General features: G+C 44.0%; 2 protein-coding genes and 1 long non-coding RNA gene across 3 annotated transcripts in view; all 3 read left to right on the top strand.

The window, feature by feature from the left end:
• Positions 1-20,968, top strand: LOC147192695 (LIM and SH3 domain protein 1-like). Its single transcript, XM_086132597.1, has 7 exons — positions 1-328; positions 8,748-8,842; positions 13,292-13,376; positions 15,598-15,705; positions 17,423-17,528; positions 17,631-17,731; positions 17,915-20,968. Exons 1-7 carry the CDS (start codon positions 260-262, stop codon positions 18,086-18,088), a joined length of 738 nt encoding a protein of 245 aa, XP_085988723.1. The 5' UTR covers positions 1-259; the 3' UTR covers positions 18,089-20,968.
• A 1,628-nt stretch (positions 20,969-22,596) lies between these two features.
• On the top strand, positions 22,597-23,714 carry LOC147192694 (uncharacterized). Its single transcript, XR_015103237.1, has 2 exons — positions 22,597-23,248; positions 23,387-23,714. It is a non-coding gene; the product is annotated as an uncharacterized LOC147192694 (long non-coding RNA).
• A 515-nt stretch (positions 23,715-24,229) lies between these two features.
• Positions 24,230-26,462, top strand: part of arhgap23a (Rho GTPase activating protein 23a) — a 46,107-nt gene continuing 43,874 nt past the window's right edge. Inside the window, exon 1 of the mRNA XM_086132247.1 lies at positions 24,230-24,413. Coding sequence (XP_085988373.1) covers positions 24,405-24,413 — 9 coding nt within the window. The 5' untranslated portion in view covers positions 24,230-24,404. The remainder of the gene's footprint in view (positions 24,414-26,462) is intronic.

Raw genomic sequence — 26,462 nt, 5'->3', positions numbered from 1 at the left:
GGGGGCGCGCCTTTCGCATCGGCTGCTGCTTCTCGCACCCAGTGTGGGCTACTGACAGCCAGCTGTGCGGCTACACGACGACGACAAGAACAGCTGCGAATCCACTGCCCTCTAACATTTAACGCTCTACTCCTCCAGTGCGCGTTTGGGGGGCGAATAAACCTCAAGGAGAGAGAAGAGAGGAAGAGGAAGACAGAAAAGGGCTCGTTTCGTCGTCGGTTCCTGTGCTAGCTTTGCTAAAGACGAGCATTCCTCCGACATGAATCCGCTGTGTAGCAGATGTAATCTCGTCGTCTACCCCACGGAAAAAATCAATTGTCTGGACAAGGTAAGCGCACTGAAATCCCTTTATTGGTCACTTTTGTTTTTATAAATAACCAATGTTCAGTCGCTCCATTTAGGCGTGGTTTTTTTTTTGGAGCTGTAAAAGGGAGACACCTTCCGGATTTTTTTTTTTTTTTTTGTGAATGAAACGAGTAGCCAGAACCCTGAAGGGGACGCACAGGTATGGCTAGTATGGCGAGCTAACGGCTATCCATGGTAACACCCCTTGGTTTGAGATCTAAATTTGGAACATGACTGCCAAAATATGATTTAATGATATTTTCCTCTTTGTTTTTAAACCTTTTCGGCATCGTAAAGTGGGAAACAGCACACGAGCACGAGCCTGGCTGGGGCCTGCACCTTGAGAGCGACTCTCGAAAACGTTACGTCATCGTTTTAAACGCCAAATTTCACACCCACTTCCAGTTTAAGGCAATTTTATTCACGGTTGAACAATTAGAATGTGGTCGTTTGCTGTCAGGGGCTTCCTTTCTGCCATCGGCTGGCGTTTTGGGATCCATTGTGGGACGTGTCACACTCCCTCCCATCGTTAATCCGATAGATGATTATCTTGTCTAGATTCGTTTTCAATCCCATACAGGAGTGTTAATCTCTCACTCAGGTGGCAAAATCTCATCAATTGTAAAATCTAGTGGCGTATCAGTGTGAGGGGAAAAAAAATAAGCTCTGCAGGATCAGTAGGCAGTGCTTGTTATTTTGTTGTACTTTTGGAGAAGGGCACTAATCGTCTTTCTTTCTTGTGATAAAACCTCTGCATTTTTTTATGGGGAAACAACAAACAAAGCCGGGTCTGGGCAAGGCCTGCACTTTGAGAGCAACTCATTAGTGATTTATTACTTGATTGAACAATTTGTATGAACACACAGACTTAAAAATGAAAAGAAGATATCTATAAAGTATAGTTTAAATATTCAAAGGGAGTAGGAAGTAGAAAACCCTATGTAGTCCTCCCCTTGTTTTTTATATATTACTCATATCATGTTACCACTACATTAAAACGATCATACCATTGTTTTAAAATCCAAATGACCCGCTCACACGCATTTTTCTGCCTTGTGATTTAAATATAGCCGTTCAAATGTTATTTCCTGTTAATGGCTGCCCCACTGCCTTTAACCTGGAATTTGTCACTCTCCCTAAACCAAAAGTGAGGGATGATTTGAATTTCAATTCCAAGGAGGAGGTTTATTAATCTTATGTTCAAGTGGCAAATCTCATCAATCGTATTGCCCACTGGGGCATCAGGATGAGGAAGAAGAACCACTGCAAGATCCTGTGGTCATGCATGTTCTTACATATTGGACATTGTTGTATTTTGTTTTTCTAGAAGGGTGTTGACTTGTGCACAATTTGTGGCCCCACACAAGCCAGTGCATGCATGCTGCAACTCCAGCTGTGGGTGTGGCCTGCTTCTTGCAACAGAGCTGGAGGATTTGTCTAATGGACGTCTGAATTGCTGTTGAAAATCTATCCCTATCAATGGCCACTTTGTTGACATGGGCATGATCTCCATTAACATGAGCTGTACGTGCCTTTTTACATCCAGTGTTTACTATATGCCTCCTTTGGCGTCCACGCGTATTTTAAAAGGTAATGGGCGGTCTTAAATTTGGCTTTTCAAAGTTAATTAGCCACAAATCTGCTGGCCAAAGGTCTTACAAATGCCACATTAATGTACAAATGTGTTCAGTCTCCCTTCGGGCAAAAAAATTGTTCGGTATTTTACTTTGCTCATACGTTAGATAATATGTCACCCAATGCTGTGGTCACATTTGATGAATGAGAATAAATCTGAAGTCTTAAAAATGCACTATGACTAAGGCGTTCCGCAAATGCATTTGTTCAGGGGGATGTTTTGTCTGTTTCACCTCACAACAATTTAAGAGTCATGCGTGCTCGCTCATAGGCTGTGCTGTGGAATCTGGCCAGAGGTGGAGCACATCCCGGCAGATGGACCCTCCCATGAAACATGCTCTGTCAGAAGCCTGCCGCGCTCGTCTCTCACTTCCATTTCGCTTCTGCGCTCTGCACATGGTGGTCTTGAGTCCGCCCGCCCTTATCTTTGGTGCTTGTATTTACGGGTCAGCTCAGGTGACTGGTTTAGTCGACTGCTGCTGCTACTGCTGTATTGCTATTTTCGGCCACCTAAAAAAAAAAAAAAAGCCTTTACCTGAAATCCTCCTTTCTTGCATCTATGCTGCGGTCCCCACAAAGGCTCACTTGTGTGACAGCTGCATTCGTGTCTAGCCCAGTAGAAGCAGAGCTGCCCGGGGCATGCATACCAAAAGACAGGAACTCTTCCTTTCCTTTGCCTTGCTGTTAGCAGTGATAGTTCCTGCCCATTGGGAGCAAACTATAAGGCTCGTGTTTTGTGTCTGAACAGGGATTATGTGGTAAAATGTGGAAGGAAGAAAGGAAGGCAGCGGTTTTCCTCACAATTACCTCGTAGTCAACCATTTAGGCAGATTTGTGAAGGATTAGGTATTTGGAATCGGTCCGAAAAAATATTGCCGCTTGACGGGATCAGTCTAATTTGGATGGATACTTATTTTTCCATCTAAACCAATCTATATTATTTTTTAGCACACAATATTTGTTAACTTAGTGACGGCATAAAGAAAATGAAGCAATTGAATTTTCCCAAATAACATCAAAATCTACAGGTCTCCGTACAATAGAAAAATAAACGTTTCTTGACATAAACCTTGCTGAGCCAGCCATCAGGAGGATTTCAATTCATTGTTCTTTATTCAGATGCATTCTCGGAGTTATCAGACATATAAAGAAATAAAAATGAGAACCATGTACTGTACATATATTATTTCTTCTTTGTATGGAGACTTATGGGACACCCTGTAGTACACCACTGAAAGTGTTGCTACTTATTTCTGAGAAAATGAGTCGCTTTGTGAAGTGACATCAGCAGAAACGAGCTGATGTTATTCGCGCTAGTTAGCAATGTTAGCATAGACATAGCAACTTGTTGCTGGTTTAAAATGTTCATTTCAAGACAGTGTTTTACTAACAGAATAATGTTTCCTTGAATTTGTCAAGGAGTTCTGGGTGGGGTAAAAGTGAGATGGTAGAACTCATTGAGTGCTCGCACCAATGAGACAATGGGAGGGATTGTGTCACTTTGGTTTTGAAGCCGTCAATTTGTCCAAGCGCAGTATACGTGGAAACCTGTAACTGGGCGTTACTTACTTTCAATGCAACACGCGAAAAAAAATGACTCTCAGGTTGTTGAAAGAATAATAAGTAGTGTTCTTACATGCAGGCCTCGTCCTGGCTGTTACTACGTCCAAAAGAATTCCATGGTTCACTTCATTCCCCCCATTCCTTGTCTCTGCCATTTATGTGGAAGAGCAACGCCTGGAAAAAAAAAAGTCAAAGTACGGGGCTTTTACACGCGCTGAAATGATTACCAAATGTTGAGCATCACACCACTGTCGACAAGCCATGCCAGCAATCAGTATGTCACCCATCACGGCTGCGATACCATCTCCTTCGCCCTCCACAATTCCACGTCAATGCCATTTATAGAAAACAGTGACACGAGGGAACAGTTTGAAACGCTTGCTTTGAATTGACTTCGATTTTCCAGATGCTCACAGCAACTTCAGAATATTTGGCAGCCTGTGACCGTCACCTGAGTCCATGTATGATCCCACTTCCTCATCAGAACGAGGAAGCAGGTCTGCTCGTGCTCGGCTCTTATTGGTGCTTGCTTTGTAAATGGAATATATATTTATATCGTCTCCAAAACCATCCTTCCTCTATTCTGTGAGCTAACTCCCCCCTCATGCGTGTCCTTAATTAAATCCTCTGAAGTATGATGTGCGTGCTAAGCACGTTTATGAGCTTTACCTAAATAGGTTTTTAAAAGTCTTGCATTTAAAAAGGTCTTATATTCGGGGCATGAAAGTCATGCTTAGGTTTTAAAAAGTTATGCATTCATGTATTAAATCTAGACTGATTTAACCTTTCAGACACTCTGAGGTAGAGTGGGAAAACTCCACTAAATGATAAAAATCCACTTTGGAGTCCCTCAAGGTTTGTTATTGTGGGGTCGCACCCTCTATGTCCACTATGTACGCTTTTTTTCCCTGTGAGCTTGACCGAGCATGTTTGCTCATGAGTGGACACATGTATAACCCACATTCAGTGTAACGCATGTAATCTCTATTCATACGCACGCGTATGCCCTTGAGCCGTGAAGATGCAAGCAGACTTTTTTTTTTTTTTTAATGGCTGTTTCTAGGGCTCCATCTCCGCAGTGTCCTCATTTTTCCTTCTCACTGCCAGGTCACGTCTGTCGTAAAGCAAAAACTCCCGACATGGTCGCGCTTTCGTAACTGATGATCGACTAGGCCAGGGGTGGGCAAACCTTTTGGCTCAGGGGCCGCATTGACTTTTAAAATTTGACAGAAGGGCCAGGTCAGCACGAGCTATGGTACATTAAAAAAAAAACTGCATTTGTTGACAGTCCATATCAAACATCAACAGAAGAAAAGCATGAAAGTACGGTATTAATATACTTTTTTTAAATGACAAAAGTTGTTGATGACCTATTTTAGCCTGTGCATCGCTGCAGATGGGTTGTGATCAGACCAGTAGAAGTAGAGCGATACAGAGGTACTAGGTGGTCGAAAAGATTGCCCCGCCCCCCGTGTTCTGCAACTTCAAGTCAATGCGCCACCTGGCGGTGAAATGCCTGTCATTACAAGTCCAATTGAAATGAATGCAATCATTCACATCGAACCTTAATTGTGGACCGACCTTCGGCGGGCCGGATTCGGCCCGCGGGCCGTAGTTTGCCCACCACTGGACTAGGCTGTGCTTCTTAAAAGTACAAAATGGCAGCCACCTGGACTGAGTCAACACTTTGTTTTGCTTCATTTTGTTTGGAAACAAATGAACACAATGAAGGGAGTGTGATGGCGGTGCATAAGTGTAGGCATTAGTCCCTTTGCTTTATCGTGTGCGGAGAACAATCTCAGCCGAAAGCCATTTCTCACCGTGAAAGGTGACATTTTAATGCCGGTCTGTGTGGCGACTGACGTCAAATCGGTTGAAGCCCATTTCGCACTGCTGTCAAAGCCAGTGTTGCGTCGATTCTCGGTTTATGTGTACTTTGAATTGGAACAGGACATTTTTCGAGAGCACCAAGATGTGAGAATGGACACGAGCGCAAATTGATATGGTGCTGTTTCGGGAGCATGCTTGCTAATAGATGGGGTGCATTTGAAATCGGCTAGTGTCTCTTGTTTTGTCAATCGAGTCTTTTTACCCGATACAGATCATCTGAAAATTCCAGACCGAATTCCGATCTTGCGATTAGATTGTGACAACTCTAGATGTCAAACAGGGACTTTCCTGGCTTTTGTGATATTTGTCCCCAGGCGTAACAGGTGGGCTGTTTCCCACCTTTCGAGGATGCTTCTGTACAGGCATGGTGCCGCCTGCATCATTGCCAGGACAGGGGTGTGAAATTTTAACACTGACTTCTCCCTCCGTTGGTGTGTCGAAATTAATAGCTTTGTGGCCATCGCAAAAACAAAGACAACAGGGGCGAGATGGAAGGGAACTCGTCGATGTGCATCGTGGCATTTCAAGTTCAGGTTGTGCTTGAGTGAAGATAACCCATGAGCGCAATGTGTGTGTGCAGCTCGCCGTCCGTGTGGCAAGAGGAAGTAAATCGGCGGCGTGTTACATCAGGTGGACGAGGTTTGTCTCGGCGGAATGCGGATCAGCAGGTTTTTGCGTGGCACTGAAGAAATAATTAACCTATCAGCAGACTAGTACAACCGAGGACTGTGTTTGTTCTTGGCAAGATCCAAAGTTCAAGCTCAGCTCAAAGGATGGCTTTCCCTTGCTCTATTTCCTAGCGCAGATCTATAAATGTAATAATACAATTTTGGGCAGCGCGGCGGTTTAGCGGTTAGCACATCTGCCTCACTTTCAAGAGGTTCTACTTTAGAATTACAGTTCCCTTTTCAGTATGCCCCTCCCCTTGGTACACCAGCTTCCTCCCACATTCCAGAATCTTGCATCTTTGCTTCATCTGAGGCTCGACGTTGTCCATAGGTGCGATTTGTAATTGTGACTGCTTGCATTTGTCTGTGATTTAGTACAGGACGTACTGCCGCTTGCCCATAATCAGTGCTTGCCCATAATCAGTTGCATTTGGCCCCAGCTCACCCACAAGGAAATGGATGGACAATACAAACGTATAATACAATGCAGCATCTGAAAGTGCACACCCAAAAAAGCAACGAGTTTGGCTGACATTTTCAAGAAATAAAAAAATGCCTTTATAGCCACACAAAAACATTTGAGGTCAAATCGCTACAGGTTCAGCAGTTGGCCCAGGATTTAGTCTGCGTTTGCTTTTTCTTTGGCTTTTTGCTCCTTTTGGGGAAAAAGGACAGCCTCAAGGGATGTACAATAATACACAGGAAGTTACATTAACTAAGTTCACTTCGGGTCATGTTTTTTTTTTCTAGCATTTAATCAAAATCATGTAGTAAAATGCCATTTTAAAATCACAAGGGCTGCAATTTAAAATGATTTTGATCGGTCAGTATCCTTTCAACGGTAATTGAAGTAGATCAACTAATATGCCTAGGAACAGTCTTACTTCTCATTACACAGATGACAAAGAAAAAATGGTGCGAATGCATACGCGGCAGCAGGAAGTGCAAGCAATCGAAACTTCCTGTACATCTAAAAGGTCTTTGCTTGTCCACCACCATGAAACAAAACGCGCGACACTCGGCCCACTGTCAGCACACGGCGCTCCTGATGGTCCGCCGCCTCCAGATGGGAAGAAGCTGCTCCTTTAAAGCAGCCCCGAACCGCATTTGCAGTCATTCAATGCAAGCTAGAGTAACTGCTGTGTGTTGTGTCACTCTCTTTTGACTTTTTGGAACTCGACAGCAGCTTGATGTATTGCCAGCTGCGCCAGCGTACATGAGGGTAAAGTTGATTTGGACCTTGTGTCCTCCGTGGCAGCCATTCTGACGCTCTGAAGCATTTCTTGCTTTGTGAGGAGATAATGACCAAGAGGGTCTTGCCATTCCTTCGCTCCTTCGTCCTCTCCTTGTACTCATCCTCCTCCACCCTTCCTTCCCATGACGATAACCACAATGTCGCTCCCTTCCCGGCCTTCTCTCTCCTTCCTTGTTCGACCCTCCCTTCCTCTTGCTCTCCCCCCCCCCCCCATGTTTCCTCCCTTGTCTTGCCAGTTCGCCCTGTCATCCATGCCTCTCAGAAGGCTGAAGACCGGGCTCAGTGCCAGAGGAGAAAGGGAAAAGGGTGGAGAGAGGTTGACTTGGCTGTTGAGCGGGAGGGACGGTTTCCTGGCCTCAACCCATAAGGCCTGTCAAGAACGAAACGCATGACTGCGAGGTGTCCAAAAAGTGGTTTCTGGATTTCACAATATCACACCAAATGTGAAAAAGACTCCCCGCCCCCCCATCCCTCTTTCACGTACTTTGAACAGAAAAAAAATCACAAAACAGTACCATATATCAATATAAGCACATCTGACTTTATTTAATTTTAACTGCTGTTGAAATAGAATTGATAGTCAAGGTTTGAGTAGAAATCAAAGATGGCAACCAAGTAGACAAAATCAATACCTGCACCATACACGCCATGCTAGTGATGTCATAAGAGCCACTGAAAAAATGTTACAGGGCGTCCTGAGTTCACGGCAGAAGCAATGTGGTTTCAGTCACGAGCGCCGCCCAGTCAACAAAACCGAAATCCATAGCCATGTGACACAAAAATGCCATCTTGTCACGTTTCATATTTTTGCCATATATCTACAGATTTTTTTTAAAATCCAAAATAGATAATAAAAAATACATTTCTTGTTATTGTGTTCACTTTTTGGGTACAAAAATTTATGATGAGTAGCTTTCAGCAAATTTCAGTTTGCTCTATAGCGGTTATTGAGATCTAAGGTAGCAAAGTGACTTTTGAAACACTCTGTATATTGACATTCCCTGGCGTTTATGCTCCCTAATGCTGCCACGGCCGCCATTTTGATCTGAATTTGTAGGACAGCTCAAGTGTGGTGGAAGATTTTAATTAGCAGCGACCTGGCAGACACTTGGGTGTTCACAATCCTACTAATCTGAGCGGTGTGTCAAGTTTAGAAGGATAAATATACAGATGAGGCACATTTTTGTGTTGCTTTTAGAGCAGCCAGCCCTGCCCCTCGACGGCTATAAACAGCCACCATGCAATTTTCTTGAAAATAGTTTGACATTTCCCCTCTTTCTTTTGTCTCTTTAACCAGCTCGTGAACTTTGCCTACAATCAGCCTTTTGTCGCTTGTTTGGAAATGTTCCCCGATTTATTGACATGTTTTGTTTTGTTTTGTCTCCTGACAGTACTGGCATTCGAGATGCTTCCGCTGCGAGACCTGCAATATGTCTCTAAACATGAAGAATTACAAAGGTTTTGCCAAGAGACCATACTGCAATGCGTAAGTTGTCTTAAATCTTAAATGCGCTGTGTTTGTGCATGTCGTGACCCAACGTTAGGCCCCTTTTTCTCCCCCCACCTCTCTCCGCCCTTGTTTGTCTGGGACTCTATCACTCCCTCCCCGATCGAAAAAGTCCAGTAATATGTGGTGTGGGAAAGTGCCTCCCTCCCCAGTGAAAGGAATGGCTGAATTTGGTGGGTTGGGGCGGGTCAACAAAGGAAATTCTTAAAATTCCTCTCAAGTGACACAGGAGGACACGACGCTAACTAGCTTGTTCACTCATGCTGCAACACACTAAATCGCCCATGTGGAATCTGCGGAATCTCTCCTCAGGATTATGTTCTTCTCTCTGCATTTATTTTATCCAATAGTCATTTTGTGGCCAGTGAATTCAATTTCTTAATTGCGATTCCATTGCTGTACATTCGTGGAAACTGCAGCTAACAATCAGCCGTTATTATAAGATTGGGCATAGGCTTAAATTGAACAACTTTTATTTCCTAGTTCAGTGTATAAATAAGTCTTAAACCCGCTACGGCTGCCTACCAATGACGTATTTATACGTCATTTCCTCTTTTCTTTATGCGCCGGTTTGCAGAAGGGTTTGACGACGCTTCGAAGTCTGCGATGTAAATATTTAAAATCTGTCCAGCAGGTGGCAAGGTGTGTTAGGGGATTGGTCAGGATCATGCTGCAGAAGAAGTAGAGGGGGTGGGGGGTGCATGGGCGGAGTTGTGGAGTGGCGTGTCATAAGTGGAGAGTGCATTCGAATCAGTACCAATGGAGAGATCAAAACAATTAACCCTGTAAATATTGCTTTTGGGTCCCCCATGACGAAGGAGAGGAGTTTCTGAAAGCAGCCATCAAAAGAGGCTCCGCGTGCGCGAATATCGTCGACCTCATGCAAATGCCACACCAGAGCGAAAATGCCTTTGCAAAAGCAAGCCAAGTGAAACCAGAATGCTGTGCAAGACATGTCGTATGCCCTTGTATCAGGGCAATTGCTTCATTTTGTATCACACACAAAAAATCTGCATAAATTGCCGGGTGGAGACGACACACACGTGCAGGCGCACAAAATTGCTGGGCGGAGGGGACGCACGTGCACGTACACATGCAAACATACACGTGCATTGAATGAGTTAATAAAACTGAATGTAACCTGACAAGGAACAAAACAAACAAAGGATGATTTGTTCCTTTAGGCCCCTCTGCTGTGTAGCTCATACTTTCTAGTTCATGCGTTTTGTCGTAAAACGCCGGTCAAAATCAGTAGTACGCCGGCACAATGTCAGCGTCTGTGCTCACGGCCTCATATGGCGAAGCTTATAACAGACCAGCGCGTATCTGGCCCGCCTGTTGCACAGGCGCGGCACAGATGTTGCTAATGGCGCTAACAATGACGCCGTTCACTTTTGCTGGCGTCTGCTGGTGTGCCAGGCACACTGGAGCAAGCGCAGTGGTCGTCCATGTGCTTTCTGCTACATTCGTATTGTATTAATTTTGTTTCAGGGGGTAGTCAACCCTCAACATTTCTTTACAACGATGTTCTATGCAGCCCCACTAATTGCAGCACAGCATTCTGATTATTGATTTTGTGGAATAAGAGTTGAGCAGTAAAATCGACCCACTTTTGTCCATCTCAGAGTTGCTCTCTGAGCGAGTTTTATGTCGTTTTCAGTCAACCGCAAGTGGCAAAATGGCCGCCGCATGAGATGAACAAAGATGGGTGAATTTTACTGCTTAACTCTGATTCCACAAATGTAATATTAGTCAGAATGCCGTGTTTGGATGAGTCGGGCGGCATAGAACTTTTTGGATTGACTTCCCCTTCTAAGGTTTACTATTTGTGTACCATTTGACTGAGTTCCACAAATAGTCACCGAGGGACAAAATGTGGGAATCTCTCGTGAGGATTACGATCTGGTTTGATTCCTAATTATCACTCATCTCCATCAACACATCTGACTATTAGAATTCAGTTCTGACTTGCCCTGCCTCAGGTTATAAACTTTTTTTTCAGTCTCCCAACATTGTTTTCTTGTATTAATATACCACCTGTCACTCAAACTCTGACGATTTCTATAACACCTGTTCAAGCACGGACATTTCTTTTTGTCTGGCTTCTCCTTGTCTTGGCTTTCTTCCGCCCTCTTCCATTTGTCTCGTTTGGCGCGAGCAGAAGCCAAAACCCTTCGCAGCGTGTTTATTTGGCTGCTTCCCATTTGTTTAAAACAGTCCACTTGAGCGTAAACAACATCTGTATCATCGAGCCTTCCACCGAAGAATGATCTCTATTGCTCTTGCGCGCTGCTGCTCAAGTGGGGCGCAGGCATACAGACGTCAGATACTATATATATATATATATATATATGGAGTGAGCAAAACTGGCTAGCGCTAATGCTACTTCCAACTATGTGAAGGGGAGGAGGAAACGTGGCGAGTCGTACAAATAACACCGACATTGCAGACCCGTCAGACTCGTTTAGATGATTTGTTCATAGGCCCGCTGCTGTGTAGCTCGTACTTTCTCGTTCATGGGGTTTGTCGTAAAACCGGTCAAAATCAAGTCGTACCCCGGCACAACCCTATAGTTCACCGTTTACGATTGTCGATTGTTTTACGAGCAGGTCGAGCATGTTAAATACTCCACGGCCCACAACAGAGGATCTTTCAAAGACATTTGACAATCTGTCCGACATAGATCAGAAAGGAGGAGAAATGGTCACATTTGTCCCTTTTTCGGAAGCGTTTTGAATGTTCTGTGTATTTCTTTCCTGTGGATTCGTAACAGGGTTGGGTGGGATGTTCTTAAAATGTTCCCCTTGGCTGTTTCCAGGCGTTTAGTTGAATACTGTGTCTCCTGCTCCATGTATGTCACCATCTCCATCATGTGTGCGTGTGCTCATGTGTGCCGAGCATAGCCACCTCAACACACACACACACACACACACAGACTTTTACCCCTCCCAACTGCCATTTTTGCGCTCGCCATTTGTGCATGTGCCACCCAGTTAAATGTGAGTCATTACTGTATTAGGTTGCGCAATATGACTGACATATGAGCGTTCCTGTGACTCACCCGCGCCATAACGTACGCATGGTTGAGTGTACACACACACACACACACACATGCACTTTTTTCCAGCATCTCAATGTGCATTTTTGTGCGCGTGTAGCAGTCGACTGGCCCTTTTAGTGCAAGGACAGTTGGCAAAGACACATCAGCGATGACAGGGCAAGGCAACACTTAGTCATACTGTTTAACCCCAGTGCCGCTTTTCAATCGCTGTGCTGATTCATGCATGTGGCGCATACAGCGGAAATGTAAATAAGAAAGCTAAATGTGTGCATCCAACAAAACCCGATGCATCTTAGTTTACCGAGTACCAGATGAAAGAAAGGAGCAGGCTGCATGTGTCCCGTAGTTCATATTAGAATATATAGTAAATATATTAATTGTCACACCAAATAGGACCCCTGCATTGAGCAACACAAGATCTATGCAGCTAGCATGCTAAAAATTGTCAGCCCTTTGGATGGGTGTGTTAGCCCTTGTTGTGCTAAGAGAATTTTTTTTAATGCCAATGTCTCCTGGTCACACAGTTTTCTATTTTAGAGGTCTTTGTTAAAAAAAAAAATGGCCGACGCAGTCCTTCATCACAGCAGGATTACAGCGGATTTTCTTTTGAACGTGTTGTCAAGGAAGCTGTAAACAGGCGGCTTAAATGGGCTTCCCGCCCAGTCAGTGAGACCATATATTTCAGGTCGCCCAAAAAAAACCCCAAGGCATTCGGGGAGTTGTAGTCAGTTCAATTCGCGTCTGCCATTTGAACGTAAGACTCGGCGGAGCTGCCATTTTGCCTTCTTTTGGTGACCACAAAGCTACTCTTTACTTACCTTCCGCTACGATGGCGCCCTCAGTCTCCTTTTGGATAAAAGACCACCTACTGAAAACTACAGGAGACATTATTCTGGTTATGCTCCATTCTTGTTCCCTGCAAATATTGTCTTTCGACGCTTTTGTGCGATGCGGAATGTTTTTTCAGTTTCCCTGGTACTGTGAGTATTAATAGTCGTGTCACATGCTGTTTCTTTCATTGCTACATCGCCCATGAATATGTCCCTGCTTCTTGCGTTCCCTGCACCCCCCCCCCCCCCCCACACCTGCTATTACAGCTCTCGTCCACAACACTGCAACCTTGAGGTTCCCGTTACCCCCAAAACACACACAAAAGCCTCACTTCCTCTTCTCTCTGGCTACCTTCGCTCCCCCTGACACCACATTGTGTGTTATGCACACACGCCTTCGGTCTACGGAGGCTCCTAACTCAACTTGATGACCGCTGTGAATTACAAATGCCCCGCAGTTTTGGGGACGGGGGCCCAAAGGCTGCTCGCCGTTTAAGTGTTGAGTATGGGGTTTTTTTGTGTCTGTGTGTTTTGCAGACACTACCCCAGGGCAAACTTCACCTGCGTGGCTGACACTCCAGAGAACATCCGTCTCAAACAGCAGAGCAAGATGCAGAGCCAGGTAAGGCCAAGTCCCAATTGCAACTGTGGGGAACACACACTGAAAAGCCACACTTGAGTTAACCCTCTAAGGACCACTCTCTTGAGCGGTATGCTAAAGGCCACTTCCTTCTGTGAAACTGATTCCTGACGCCAATATCGGATCGCTTCCAACAAATGTTACAACCTGGCTTGGTGGATTCGTCAGCGGCAGCCATATTTACACAGCTTACGTACGCTCGTTTGAAACGAGAAATTACAACTCGCCATTTTAATAGCGATACATGGACCCACTGTTTCCATCCAGACTTAACCAGGTCATGTGTTGTCATATAAAATGGCTCCAAAAAGGCAAATGAAATGGCCCGGCAAATTCTTGCTCCCGCTTTGGCTGCCTGCTAAACATATCAAATCAAAAGGGTTTCAGGAAAGAAGTGTTTTTATTTTTGTTTGTTTTATTTGAGTGTGTCAACAGAACAGATTAGACTGCATGTTAAAGGGGCGGAGGAGGGGGGTGGGGTTGGAGTATTGGGGTGAAGAGCACAATAGCTGACGGGCTGAGTGACAGATGGTGTTTTTATTCATGCAACCTCATTCCAGTCCGTGCACGCCAACATGCATATAGTGTGAACTATTCGCCTGGTTCGGAATTTGGAAATGTCAAACAGTCATCTGAGAATTGTAGTTGACAAAATTACACAATATTTGGTTCACTTTTTTTTTTTTTTTTTGCATGCATGCATGCATGCCACAAATACGTAATATGTTAAAAATAAAAAACCCTAAACTAATACCGAAACTAATACAAACTAAAACATGGCAGTACTTTGTCCGTATCCTCTATGAATAGTGGCGATTCGCTTTAACGCCCTCCATTTTCTATACTGCTTGTCCTCAGTTAGGGTGAGCCGAAGCCTCTCCCTGCTGACTGGGCAGCGCATGAAGACAAACAACTTCACGCCTATGGAAAATTTGATGTGCAAACACCGTACTACTCGGACCCACAAACCACTGCATTAAGAGAAATGTTGGAGCATAGAATCAAGCCAATATCAGCACAGGATGATTGTGTGATGTACGACGGGGAACAGGATGTTATTTCACGAGTAAAATTATCAATTAAAATATGTAAATTGGGATTTTTTTTTTCAAATGCACTCATTAGCATTTTGCTCCATTTACTCTTCAGTCACGCATCAACAGCAATTGCCCGTTATTCAGAAATAACAGTGAGTCATCTTGTGTTTTGTCGATCGCAGAATCACCAGCTGAATAAAACGGTTTATTTGGGGACGCTGGTGTGCTCTGACACCATTGCTATGGGAACCTTAGCGCTATGGAAGCTATCACAGCTCATTATGAGACTTTGCGAGGGGGAAAAATAAAGAGGAGGCTGGAGACAGAGAGAGGAAAAAAAAAAGGAAGAAAGACAGCAGGGCTTTGGTGTTGAGCGTCAAAAAGGGGAGGGAGGAGCCTGGCTGAAAGAGGAACTGTAACATCCACCGAGTGAAGACGAAAGATCTCCCGGGCGAGGGGAGAGTCATACATATGCAGTGAAATATGAATGAAGGCGCACAAGTGGGACACGGTGGGAAGGGGGTGTGGAAGGAAAACAGCAATGCGATTGGAAGAGAGCGAGAGCCAGAGACATTTACCCCCCCCCCCCCCCAAAAAAGACCAAAAAACAGATGACGGGCAAATTGATTTTCGCGGTTTACATTGGCATGCACTCGGTAAACATTGAATCACAACACGTGTTGGGCGGGTGAAGAAAGTGCCATGCATCAGGTAAAAAAAAAAAAAAAACAACCTCAATACCTAACCCGCCAAGGCATAACTGGAAAAAAAAACACTATGCCATCTCCTTGTGCCCATATATGGTTTCCACCTATGACCCCCCCCCCCCCCACGGAACAGGAAGTGAGTGTTACCACAGAAGACAAAGCAAAACACACTGTGCTCAGCAATTGTCACATGGTTGTCGATTTGATTTCATGCTAAACATTTCAATCCAGTCATCCCAAAGTCCCAAATTCATAGAAATCAAATCAATTTGCTTGGAGGAGAAACATCCCATACCTCTGGGTTGTTCAAAAAGTTTACAAGGAAGAATGTAAGTCAGTGGCTATGAATAATGTTGTTGGATTTGTCTTGCTGCCGCGCGCGCACGCACGTCAATTTGTGCAATTAATTTCATTTCTGTCTGATTTATCAACTGATTAGAGGGTTTTTTTTCTACTTAGGTTCTCTACAAGGAGGATTTCGAAAAGAATAGAGGCAAATCCTTCACCGTGGTCACAGACACGCCAGAGCTGCAGAGACTCAAGAAATCACAGGACCAAATCAGCAATGTAAGTGTCCAGGATTCCCATTTTCCCATTTTCTTTCTTTCTCTTGAATAATTTCCCTGCCCGCCCCCTCCTAACACGTTCCGTTTTCTCACCGTGGCGTATGCCCACTCACACCCGAGCTTGCTGGAGTGACGAGCGGCAGTTGTGTGAACATTAGCTCAGGCTAGCTAATCTGTTCGTCACTGCTCATTGCCATCACCTTTTCACCAGTTCCGAAGTATTGTATTGATTTTTTTTTTTAATGAGCACCCTTGAAAAGAAAGCAGGGTGGTAAACTTATCAAGATGATGCAAAGAAAGGTCTCGGATCGCTTTGGCAAAGCAGCTAATCAGCTTGTAAGAGCGAGCTGCTTAAAAACTTACACTCAGGGCTACTTTCAACTATTCATATAGGAATGAGCATTTTAAACATTTTTATGGGTGGGACATCAATTACTTGCACTTTTTTTTTCTATTTGCGTTGGGACTTGATCACTAACTGTGAATAGTTGGGTTTCGCTGTTTTCATCAGTGAGATTTTTTTTTTTTTCCCGCTCGGCGCCCCACATCAAGAGCCATTAATTAGCCTGCAAATAAGAGCAGCGAAGTCGAAAGACGCACTCATGCACACACACACACACACACCATTTCCGCCACAGACTATTCCCACGGGAATCGCACATGGCTCCCGACCTGTAATGACGGTCAGAAGTGGAAGCTGACGGCTAATGGCCAAGGCAAAAGGTACATTACACGTCACACAAAAGCCGCACGAGCCGAGCTTGAGGCGCCACATCTGCTTGTAATCACTCCCAGCTCGTCCTATCACAAACTCTGCCATCTTGTGCTTCTTCTATTGTCTTCCCTTCCCACCACTGAGAAGCACAGGGCCACTTCCTGTTAATCCCAGTCATCCGTTCAGACGGCTCCTCAAAAAAAACAATCATAATCTGCCTCTCGCGTAGCAGCATATAGCACTTGAGAGCATTGTCTCCCCCCCCCCCCCCCCTCATCACTTGGCCTGCTGTCCTCACCACTGCAAATGGACTCCTCGCCGCCACCGCCAAGCACAGTGGACCCTTTGATAGCGTCTGAGAGCTGGGTCATAAATCTTGACCCGGGGGTGCTGTGAGTCAGTCTGTTGACAGGCCTCTATTCATGGAAGGCTAGTTTCATCAGTGAGACGTTGTCTTTTTTTTTCAAATTGACCACACAAATAAGTCTGGGAGGGGCAGGGGGGGGTTCTGCTCTCGTCGGCGGACATCCCCCTCGCACTGCCCGCGCTTCACCTCACCTGCTTGCGCCAGTGTGTCAGCGGCGGTTGCTAGGCAATGACACACGCCCCGGTTTCCTGCCAGGCAAGATGTCACATCCTGTCAGCGTCTGGAGGTTGGAGGTGTTACTGCACTCAGTGAAGGTCCCCACACCCATCTCCCCTGCCTGCGTTCTGCAAGTGGGAGCCCCCTCCTGGTTATAAAGGGAAATGCATAGTTTTTGTACCAATTTGTTTTTTTCATCAAAGCATGAAAATATAACAATGAAATGTGCAAATTAAACATCACCAAAATGTTGAATGTTATATTTACATTATTGTATAAAGATTACATGTATTTTTCTTTCATAAAAACACATTTGGTTTTTAGGGTGCGGGAAGCTGGTTGTTCACAACTAGTGATTTGCGAATTGGTGACTGTTGACTGTAATTGTTCAATTTTATCCCCCCCCCCCATTGTTTTTAGATCAAGTACCATGAGGAGTTTGAGAAGAGCAAGACTCCACACCTCCAGGAGGACTTTGAGAAGACCAGGACTCACCAACAACAGCATCCAGGCAACCCTCCTTCAGGTAGTCCTGCTCCAAAACCAGTCACCGTTCATCGGAGTGTCTAGCGCAACTTTCTGTCACTTGACACTTAACGGCCATTTTGTCGAACAATTGTGTTTTTAGCCGCAGCTTACCAGCCCCCTGCCGCATCTCAGAACTACCACTATGACCCTGCACCTGAGCCTGTGCGTCCGGCGGCCGCCGCACCGCCTCCTAGCGCCGGGGTACGTTTTCCGTCACCCTTGGACCCAACACGCCGATGCACTGGCTCCCAAGCTAAAGTTTTCCTTAACTCATTCAGTACCAGCCAATTCTAGACCAAGTCTGAAAAGACGTTTAAAACGTCTTTGGGAGTGAATGAGTTAAATGCCGTAAAGTGTCTGAACCAAGTTTTTCTTTGTCCACAGAAACGGTACCGGGCGGTGTACGACTATGCCGCCGCCGATGAAGACGAAGTCTCCTTCATTGACGGCGACGTGATCGTGGACGTGCAGCAGATCGACGAGGGCTGGATGTACGGCCGCGTGGAGCGCACCAACCAGCAAGGGATGCTGCCCGCCAACTACGTGGAGGCAATTTGAGAGGGAGTGAAAGAAGAAGAAAGGAGAAAGAAGAGGTAGAGAAAAGGAGGGAAAGGAGTTTAAAAAAAGAAAAAAAAAGCCCAGTGCCATTTCATCTTAAATGCCGCTTCTCTTGATTTGCCTCCCCACTTTGCCGATCCCTTTCTCGCTGTTCAGCTCGCTAACCTCAAGCCTTCTGTCTTAAATTTTTTCTGTCTCTGTGTGCTGATGTTTGTCTCTTTGGATGTCGCTCATCATCCTTCCCCTTCATCGCGTTACGGGAGTCGGCTCAATCCTGGCGATAGCACTTAACATTCCCCCCAGCGCAACATGAAGCAAAAATGCAAGGGAAAAAAATCTATGGAAAGTCTCCTCTAAATCATTGCGCACAGATGGTGTTTTATTTGTGTTGCGTGGGTTTCCTCCGCAAGACTGGAAGATAAATTTAATCTCAGTTGCTGGAATTACTTGTACATTTGTGCATTCCTTTGATCTCTGAACCCTCGGATCAGCCAGCTGTCCGTCCTAACAGCGTTTCAGTCTTGATGTATTTATAGACCTGATGTGACGCACTGCATTTTGGGTAATGTTGTTCAACTGGAATCCTGAGCTCCTGCTGTTGTCATTAGTTTATTTTTGTTTGTTTTGGTGTCGGGTAGACACAAAAGGGATCAGGGCTAAGATGGGGAAGTCCTACACACACACACAAACAAAATGTTAGACACCTGACTTCTGTTTCCCGTGATGCGACATCCCCCTGCTACAAAATTAGCAAACACAGCACAACTCTGTATTGTGACACCTTTTAAAACTTTTTATTCCACCGCTACAACATTCCAATCTTTATTTTCCTGTGAGATGTGAATTAATGTCTTTGACTTATTTACCAACCCACTTCTATCTCGTGCTTGTTTTTCTTCTCTTTTTTTGCCTTTTTTGTTGTTGTGATTGTAAAATGCTTACTTTGAACAGGAAAATTTGTCAAGTGTATTAAATGAATAAACCAGCAACACAATTTCTGAAGGTGGAGGAGTTTATATAAAATGTAAACCAAAAAAAAAAGGTAGTGGGAGTTGGATAAAGGAGCAGTGATGGAGTGAGCGGAATGCTGACGGCTAATATCAATGATCAATGAGGTGCCCGAAAACTGACAGCAAGCGTATGATTAGTTGGATTTGTAGTTATGACCATTTATCGGTGTGACCAGTCTCTGACAATGGGGTGTGATTGATTTGGGGGTGCAGTTTTCTGGCATTGCTCTCACGACATAGCTAGTTGACATTTGTGTACAATTGTGTCATAATAGACGTCATGGTGCGTCAGGAATTTTTCTACTATGCGTATGATGGTGGCAAAAGGAATCGTGGGGGGGTCTTAATTTTATCAGTCATATTCATGTTTTTAGACTTACGTACGCGAGTTCAGAACATTTTAAGCATGCACAGCCTCCTACTGGTCAGCATAGAAACTTGTTTGACCGTCAGGGACAGCAAACTCAGCTCGTGTTTAAATTAACGGGTTGGTAGGTCAGTAAAAAAGCTATGTCAAGCTAGCATAAAACAACCAATATGAACTTGTTACTAGTAACTCTTCAGCTAGCATTTCACTGGTCAATAAGTCTATCCGCCAAGCAAGCATCGCACCACAATGACTATGAATACTAACTTTGTCACAAAAAAGTTTTACTTGTAGCTAATAAGGTGTCAGCTAGCGTTTTAGTGGTTGGCAAGTCTGTGTAGCACTAAGACCACCATAAATATGAATATAGTCCCGGAAAATTAAAATGTAAATCGTAGCATGTCAGCTAGCGTTTCATTTGTTCGAAGGCCAGTCTGTCAAGCGAGCGTAGCATTATGACAGCAATTTGTTTTTTTTTTTGTTTTTGCATCCATTTACACAACTACTTCCCCATGCTCAAATCATGCACTGTGACAAGGGGAATTGGCAGCGTGAAAGAGTAGATCACAATTTTTGTTTCCTGAATTATCACATTTCTGGTGACTTGCGCTACTTCGGAAAGTCCGTGTAACTAATTGCCTGGCAGCTAGCTCCAGGCTAGTGTAGCAGTACAATAACCATTTTTCTGTGTACGTATTTTCCGATCAAACTCTATCCTCCTTCTCAAACCCAACATTGCGGCTGAGGGTTGTCATTTAAAAAAAAAAAAGTGAGAACAAATAATGCGTCGGCATGCATTTGATTGCGCAATCAAATGCATGCCGACACGTTATTTGTTCCCCGACATAGGCTTTGATTGGTTGTTAGATCCATCCGTCAGGCTTTACGGAGTACTTTGACAACTGTTTTTCTGTGTATGTCATCTCTGAAAGTATTCTTAATCAAACACACTGCGATGAGGGCATGTTTTATAATATGGTCAGAGGGAGTAATAGGATTTTTTTTTTTATTAGGGTGTTAAAACATTTTTTTGAGACCTAAATGACTGCTGTTTTAAATTTTTGCTCAGATTAGACGTTCGACGGAATTTGCCGTTTTGGATGGAATCAAATGTCATTCCTGACTCATGATTACATTTTTTTTTTTTGGCCCCTCTTCCGCTTTTTCTCGTCCAAGTTATCCGTCCTCGCCTCTACCAAGCCTTCACCGTCTGTGCTTCTGACCCATCATTCCATGCTTCTCGTCATTCCAATTTACCGGTATATGTACATGTCATATTAGGAATCTCGTAATCCCACAGGTGCAAGTTTGCAGACCAGTTTTGTGCATCTCCATGTTTTGTTTTTAAATATAATTTTATGATTTTTTTTAAAGGAATTAAAGAGCATATGCATATTGCCGCAAAGTACATGACATTGTCGGATGTTAGGACCTGATATCATCTGTCAGCACTTAAAACTGTACTTGAGGATTCTGCAGATTCAATAAAAGTCATTTTCTCAAGACTGTTTGACTCACTCCACCTATAAACTTTTGAGTTCCTACGCATATAAAATTACATAAATTGGTTAGCATTGTTTTGCTCACGTTCGGAATTTATGGAGTCCTAGAACATCTAGATAACTGTTTTCAGACTAGTACTACTATGCAGCAGAAGTATTGCGTCCGATTATTTACAGGGTCAATAAACTGTTAAAATATTGTTATAATGACAGGAGAACAACTACCGGCACATATGACCTGCCAGTCTACCGTAAATGTGAAACTAGAACTTTATTACAAAGCAATAAATATTCAAAGGGACACTGTTATGTAACAAACATGCATGAAATAAATTACAACACCCTATTTGAGAGCACATGCAACACATTTCCCACTGCATTTCACCGAATTGTACGCAAATTTGGGCTATTCCTCCTCATATTTTCCAAAATCTGATCGTTTAGACCAGGGGTCACCAACTCCTACTAAAACGTAGCCTCTCACAATTGATAGTTTTTCTCATCCCCGTCAAAAACGAGTCTACATGAGGGGCTACACATCTCAGAAATTTGTCGACTCATTGCGCTAGCCTTTGCATTAGTCTGAGTTATGCTCACCAGAATCTTGGTACGTTACAGCTTCCAATATTCCTGTTGAGTCCTGGCTTCTGTTGAGTTCTGGGGCAATAACCCATTGGCAGAGTGGTACTCAGCAGCAGCAGTATCACTTCTAAGCACGGACTGTTTCCAGGATCAACAAGTTGCCATTGTGACGGAGGAATAACTACATTCAACCTCCCTCTGACAGTGTGTAAGAATTAAGGGCTTCATTACAAAGCATCAAAGAATTCAAGGAACACTGATATAACAAACATAAATGCAACACCCAATTTTAGAGCACATCTCTTAACAATACCCCAAATCATTTACCCTCATATGTTCCAAGTAGCATTTTTTTTAACTCATGGCAGCATCATCTGTTCCTCATAAGCTCTTTTCTAAATCTGGAGGAGGGGGAAGAAAAAAAATGCTCAATTCAAGAAGTTTAGAAAAATATCTGAGTGTTTTCTTTTCCATTTCATTGTTCCACATTCCATGCAATGGCCAAAGTCTCACAAGCACATCCAATCTATCTATCAAATCAATAACACGCATTCATCAATCTTTATTTTTTCAATTTAAAATGATTTATTGGTTGAACAAAATTACAAGTGTGCATCTCGTCAAAGCAGATGTTTTATATTCACTGTAATCTTGATTTTTGCCCGCAGAGCTCAAACCGAAGCTTCAAGTCTGAACTTTATGCGTGTCAGCTACTGAATGACTGCAGAGTGGTCAGTCTTTCAAGCGACTGTATATAACTTCCTGTCAAAGCACTTCAAACTGTTATGATTAATAATTCTGTCAATTCAATTATGTTTTTTTTCTCAGGTGGTTTGGCGGTCGAAATTGCTTGGTTCGAGCACTCCCCGTCCTCATCAAACGGGACTGCTGCTAGTTAGTAGCATTACGCTAAATTCTCAGCGTATGCCGTATGCTGTCATTTTTTTCAAACCACCTGAATAGGGGCGTGACTCTTTCCAACAGCTCAATAAGCAAGGAAGGGTTTTGAGTTTTCTTCTCTGGGGAAATAAATTACGTCTCTTTACCGCCACCTGCCGCAGTTACCCTGCAATGCTACGACTGCGGTGTTTTACCGTTTATCCATAATAAAATAAGCATTTTAAGGAGTAATAATATTTGATAATTCATAATAGGGTTTATGGTTTTAGTAATCAAGCACACATTTGTTGAAACGGATTCGAAGGCTTTTAAAATGCAGTTTTGTAGATTTTTTAATTTGCCCCATGTTTGTTCTGCCAGGTGTCGACTTGAAAAACCATATTATACGTTTATAGCCAACCAAACATAAAGAGTCACATAAACGATATTAAAGCATTATATAAACAAGTCCAAATTTTTAATTTTGAAATACTGTTGTCAATTGCCTTAATTCGGTGCTTAGCATTGCAAAATTCCGTGTTGTTGTTTTCCTCTTGCCCATTTCCGAAGTCTTCCGACTGTAGCCGAAGTCTTCTGCTCCCGCTCAGGTCGCTTCGCTTCTCGCTGACCAATTTGTCGTCGTCGCAATTATGGTGGACATTATGGTGTTAATGTTCTTTGCCATCATGGGCCTAGTCTTCCTGTCCTACATCATTTACATGCTGTGAGGATGATGGCGGTTCCGCGGAGGACGACGAAAAGGAACAAGAGGAGGAGGCGCCCTTGCTTTGCATCTGGGATGCCTCCATCCCGGACGAGGGTGAGGTTGCGTTTACCAGCATTACGTAAATCTGAAATATTTTTGCCGATTGTACCCTTAAAACACTACCTGTGTTTTTTTGTGTGTACAAAAAACATGTTACTATATGAAATATGTCCAAATAATGTTTGTTGTCAGGTGACGTCTGAAGCAATTGGGCCTCTTCGTCTGTATCAGTGATGACAACCAGTGGGAGGACCATGAAGGCCTCTCCATGCAGAAGCTGACAGATGGACTCTCCCGAATGATTGAATTAGTTAGTCCATTATGTTTTTGTGGCGAATCAACACAATACCGGTTGGAAGCCTCTCGGTCAAGCGTATACGGTGGTTTAAAACTCACTTATCATTTTATCAGTTTCACCCACGCATGAAGACTCACCTTTCAGTTACCACCAAAGCTTATTTGTTATCATGATACTACTAATCAGAGATTTTGTGTTCAATAAAGACGATTCTAATGAAAATCGCGTGGTAGATGTGGTGCTTTTTTGCCAATACTGGGCACCTTTGATTTACGTTGCAATCCATCTTGGAAAGTTTACGTGTGCGTGTGTGGCTGTGTGTGAGTGTGTGTGTGCGCGTGTGCGTGTGCCGTCCTACTCCAGCCTTCACTTGTAGAGTTCCTGTTATTTGCTTCGTGGGAGTTTCCCTGGGAAGGATGTGTGACTTTCCCCCCTGCCGCCACACAGGAGACTACATGTCCCGACATGCCCCTGTCAAAGGATTCCCCCCCTCCCCTCCCGTCTCGAAAATGGCGGCAGATATTTTCGATCCAATAGCGTGTTGGTTTCTGTTGTCAATGGCAACAGAGGTTTTTAGCGAAGCATGAGCGGGACAGCTGGAGCGGGAGTCACCACTCGGGCACAGGCCAATCAGGTGGCAGCCGCCCTTCCCGCTGCTTCCCTCTGATTGGCTGCCCTAACCCTCTGCAGCGGGAAAGGGGGAGGGGGAAGGAGCCAAGGGAAAGGCACGAACAGCAATGTGTGTGTGTGTACGACGGAAGAGAGCGGGAGTCATTTTTTTCGGTGGCAAGGATTCCCATCTGGAAACGGGACAAACCGCGGATAAGACGAAGAGGAGACTGGTTGGGGATACCGCACGGGAAAGAAGAAGAATCCCGGGAGCCTGGGGAGCCGCCATGGCGCGCTGAAATCATGGAGCAGGTGAGGATGCAATGCGAGGAAAGGGGTTCCGTCTCATTGCTTGAATGACAACGCCACTTTGGTGCCATTTCTTCCGCTGACGTCCCTTAGAGAGGTAACGCAACCTCCGTAGATGTTCAAACAAGTGTGTGCATCCCGTGACCTCATCCAGCATCCCGCCCAGTGTGGTGGACACGCCCTTGCACGGCCCTTCGGTTCATGCCGGTGTTCCCACCCGTGTCTTAACCTGCCCCGTAAGCCTCACATGGCAGAAGTCGAGATGATGTCATCAAATGATGCTCGCCCGTGTGTAATGAATGAGTCTGACACGGCTACACGATCCCTGGCCGGTTTACGAGGTAAACATGTACACGCTAATGCAATATAGTGCTGCAGAATGTTTATTATCGTTTTTGCTGTCCCCCGGAATGTATGTGTCATCATTTTTAATGTGAAATAGCGAATGCACTTCTTGTAAAAAAAAAAAAAAAAAAAAAAAAAAATCATCTATATTTTTTGCTGTCCAATTGTGCATTTGTTGCACATATTTTTATTTTTTTAATCTTTCTGCAAAACAAACAGAAAAAAATATTCACTGGACTGCATCTGTAAAATATGACAGAATCTTAATGATTTATTTTAGCTGTAACTTTGAAAAAACGTGTCAAAACAATCAGACAAAAATATGATATATCTTGAATCTGTCAGTGCACCCTTTATAGTGTTACATGTTTCTTATTTATTATACCATGTGCTGCATTAGCCAATGCATTTTCATTTAGAATGTTAATGATATTTTAATGTACTTTATACTATGGAGCCAATGCTACAAAATGCTGTTTGGTGTGAGTCTGTCTATCTACCCAAGGGGTCAGGGTCTGGTATTGTCTCAAGGACAGTCTGAAATCGTCTGATTCCTCAGACACAACTAATTGATTGGTCCCAACATTGTGAAATGTTATTTTCATTTATTTTTTTAATCTTTCTATGCATGTACTAGCTTGTGCAGATATAGCTAAAATGGTGTCTCGTTGTTTCGATTGCCAACAAAACAATAGCGGTGTAGCTTACAGGACAATATAGCGCACAGGAAGCTAAACGCTATTTATAAGTTGCTGACTGCTGTCATCTGAGTGCAGAATAGTGACGTCATGGCCAAATATGGTTATGCCGAATATGGTTACGCCGCTTCCTGTGAGTCATGTGACTCCGAATTATGATTGTTGTTTAGCAGCAAGTCCGCTCAAGGTTTATCCTTGCCTTGTGTTTCCCTTTTCTGTGGGTGTGCGTGTTGAAGACGACTCACAAGTACAAACATACTCGGAAACATGAGAGTAAACATTATCCAGGCAGTACTCCTGCAGGCGCACATGGAAACCAACTGGTTAGCCGAGCTACCACTATACTGTGGTAGTAAACCACACCTTGCATCATCAGAGACTTCGAAATATGGTTTTGCACAAGTTAGCACACGTTTAACGCTCGCACGTTTTTGGCACTGGTTTAGCCGGACAGTAGTGTCTGTGTTAAGCTAAGTTAGAGCGAATGTGGAAAGTAGTACAACGGTCCAGCACAGAATTAGGGCCAGCACCCTCTTTCTGCCACATCCTTCTGCATCGAAGCGCGGGGAAAGGAGCACCGGCCAAAGGAATGATTGAAACGTCAACATTGCTTAGGGTCAAGCGCAGTTTTTCGGTCAATAGTTATTAAGGTCGACCTGGACAGCCTGACCATGTGCAGCATGAGAGAGCGACTCTTCCATTTCATGAAGGAGAGGCATTTATTGTCATGTAGTCATTTGAATGGCAACTGTTAACCCCCTTGGCTTGTTTACGCCACCGAAAGCAACAAAGTTAGCATTAATTTCATGACCGCATTGTATTTTTGCACTGTTAGCTGTTTGTTGTCGTTAGCAGGATTGAGAAAAAAATGTCACGTGCCCCCTCTCCCACACACACACACATGGGTTTAACATAGTTAAACACCAATTTGTCACTAGTTTAAGATTAGTCTGGCGCTAGTTTTAACACCGAATTAGCATCAGTTTAACACATGTTTAGCATGAGTCCA

This window comes from Hippocampus guttulatus, chromosome 16 (assembly GCF_054856545.1).
Source record: "Hippocampus guttulatus isolate MCC_2025c chromosome 16, RoL_Hgut_1.0, whole genome shotgun sequence".
NCBI classification, from domain to species: Eukaryota; Metazoa; Chordata; class Actinopteri; order Syngnathiformes; family Syngnathidae; genus Hippocampus; species Hippocampus guttulatus.
Note: the sequence above shows the minus strand (reverse complement) of the source record. Positions and strands in the feature narration are given on the sequence as shown.

Coding starts and splice junctions, on each gene's coding strand:
- LOC147192695 (XM_086132597.1), top strand. CDS start 260: ATGAATCCGCTGTGTAGCAGATGTAATCTCGTCGTCTACCCCACGGAA. Junction 13,377..15,597: donor AGAGCAAGATGCAGAGCCAG/GTAAGGCCAAGT, acceptor TTTTCTACTTAG/GTTCTCTACAAGGAGGATTT. Junction 15,706..17,422: donor CACAGGACCAAATCAGCAAT/GTAAGTGTCCAG, acceptor CATTGTTTTTAG/ATCAAGTACCATGAGGAGTT.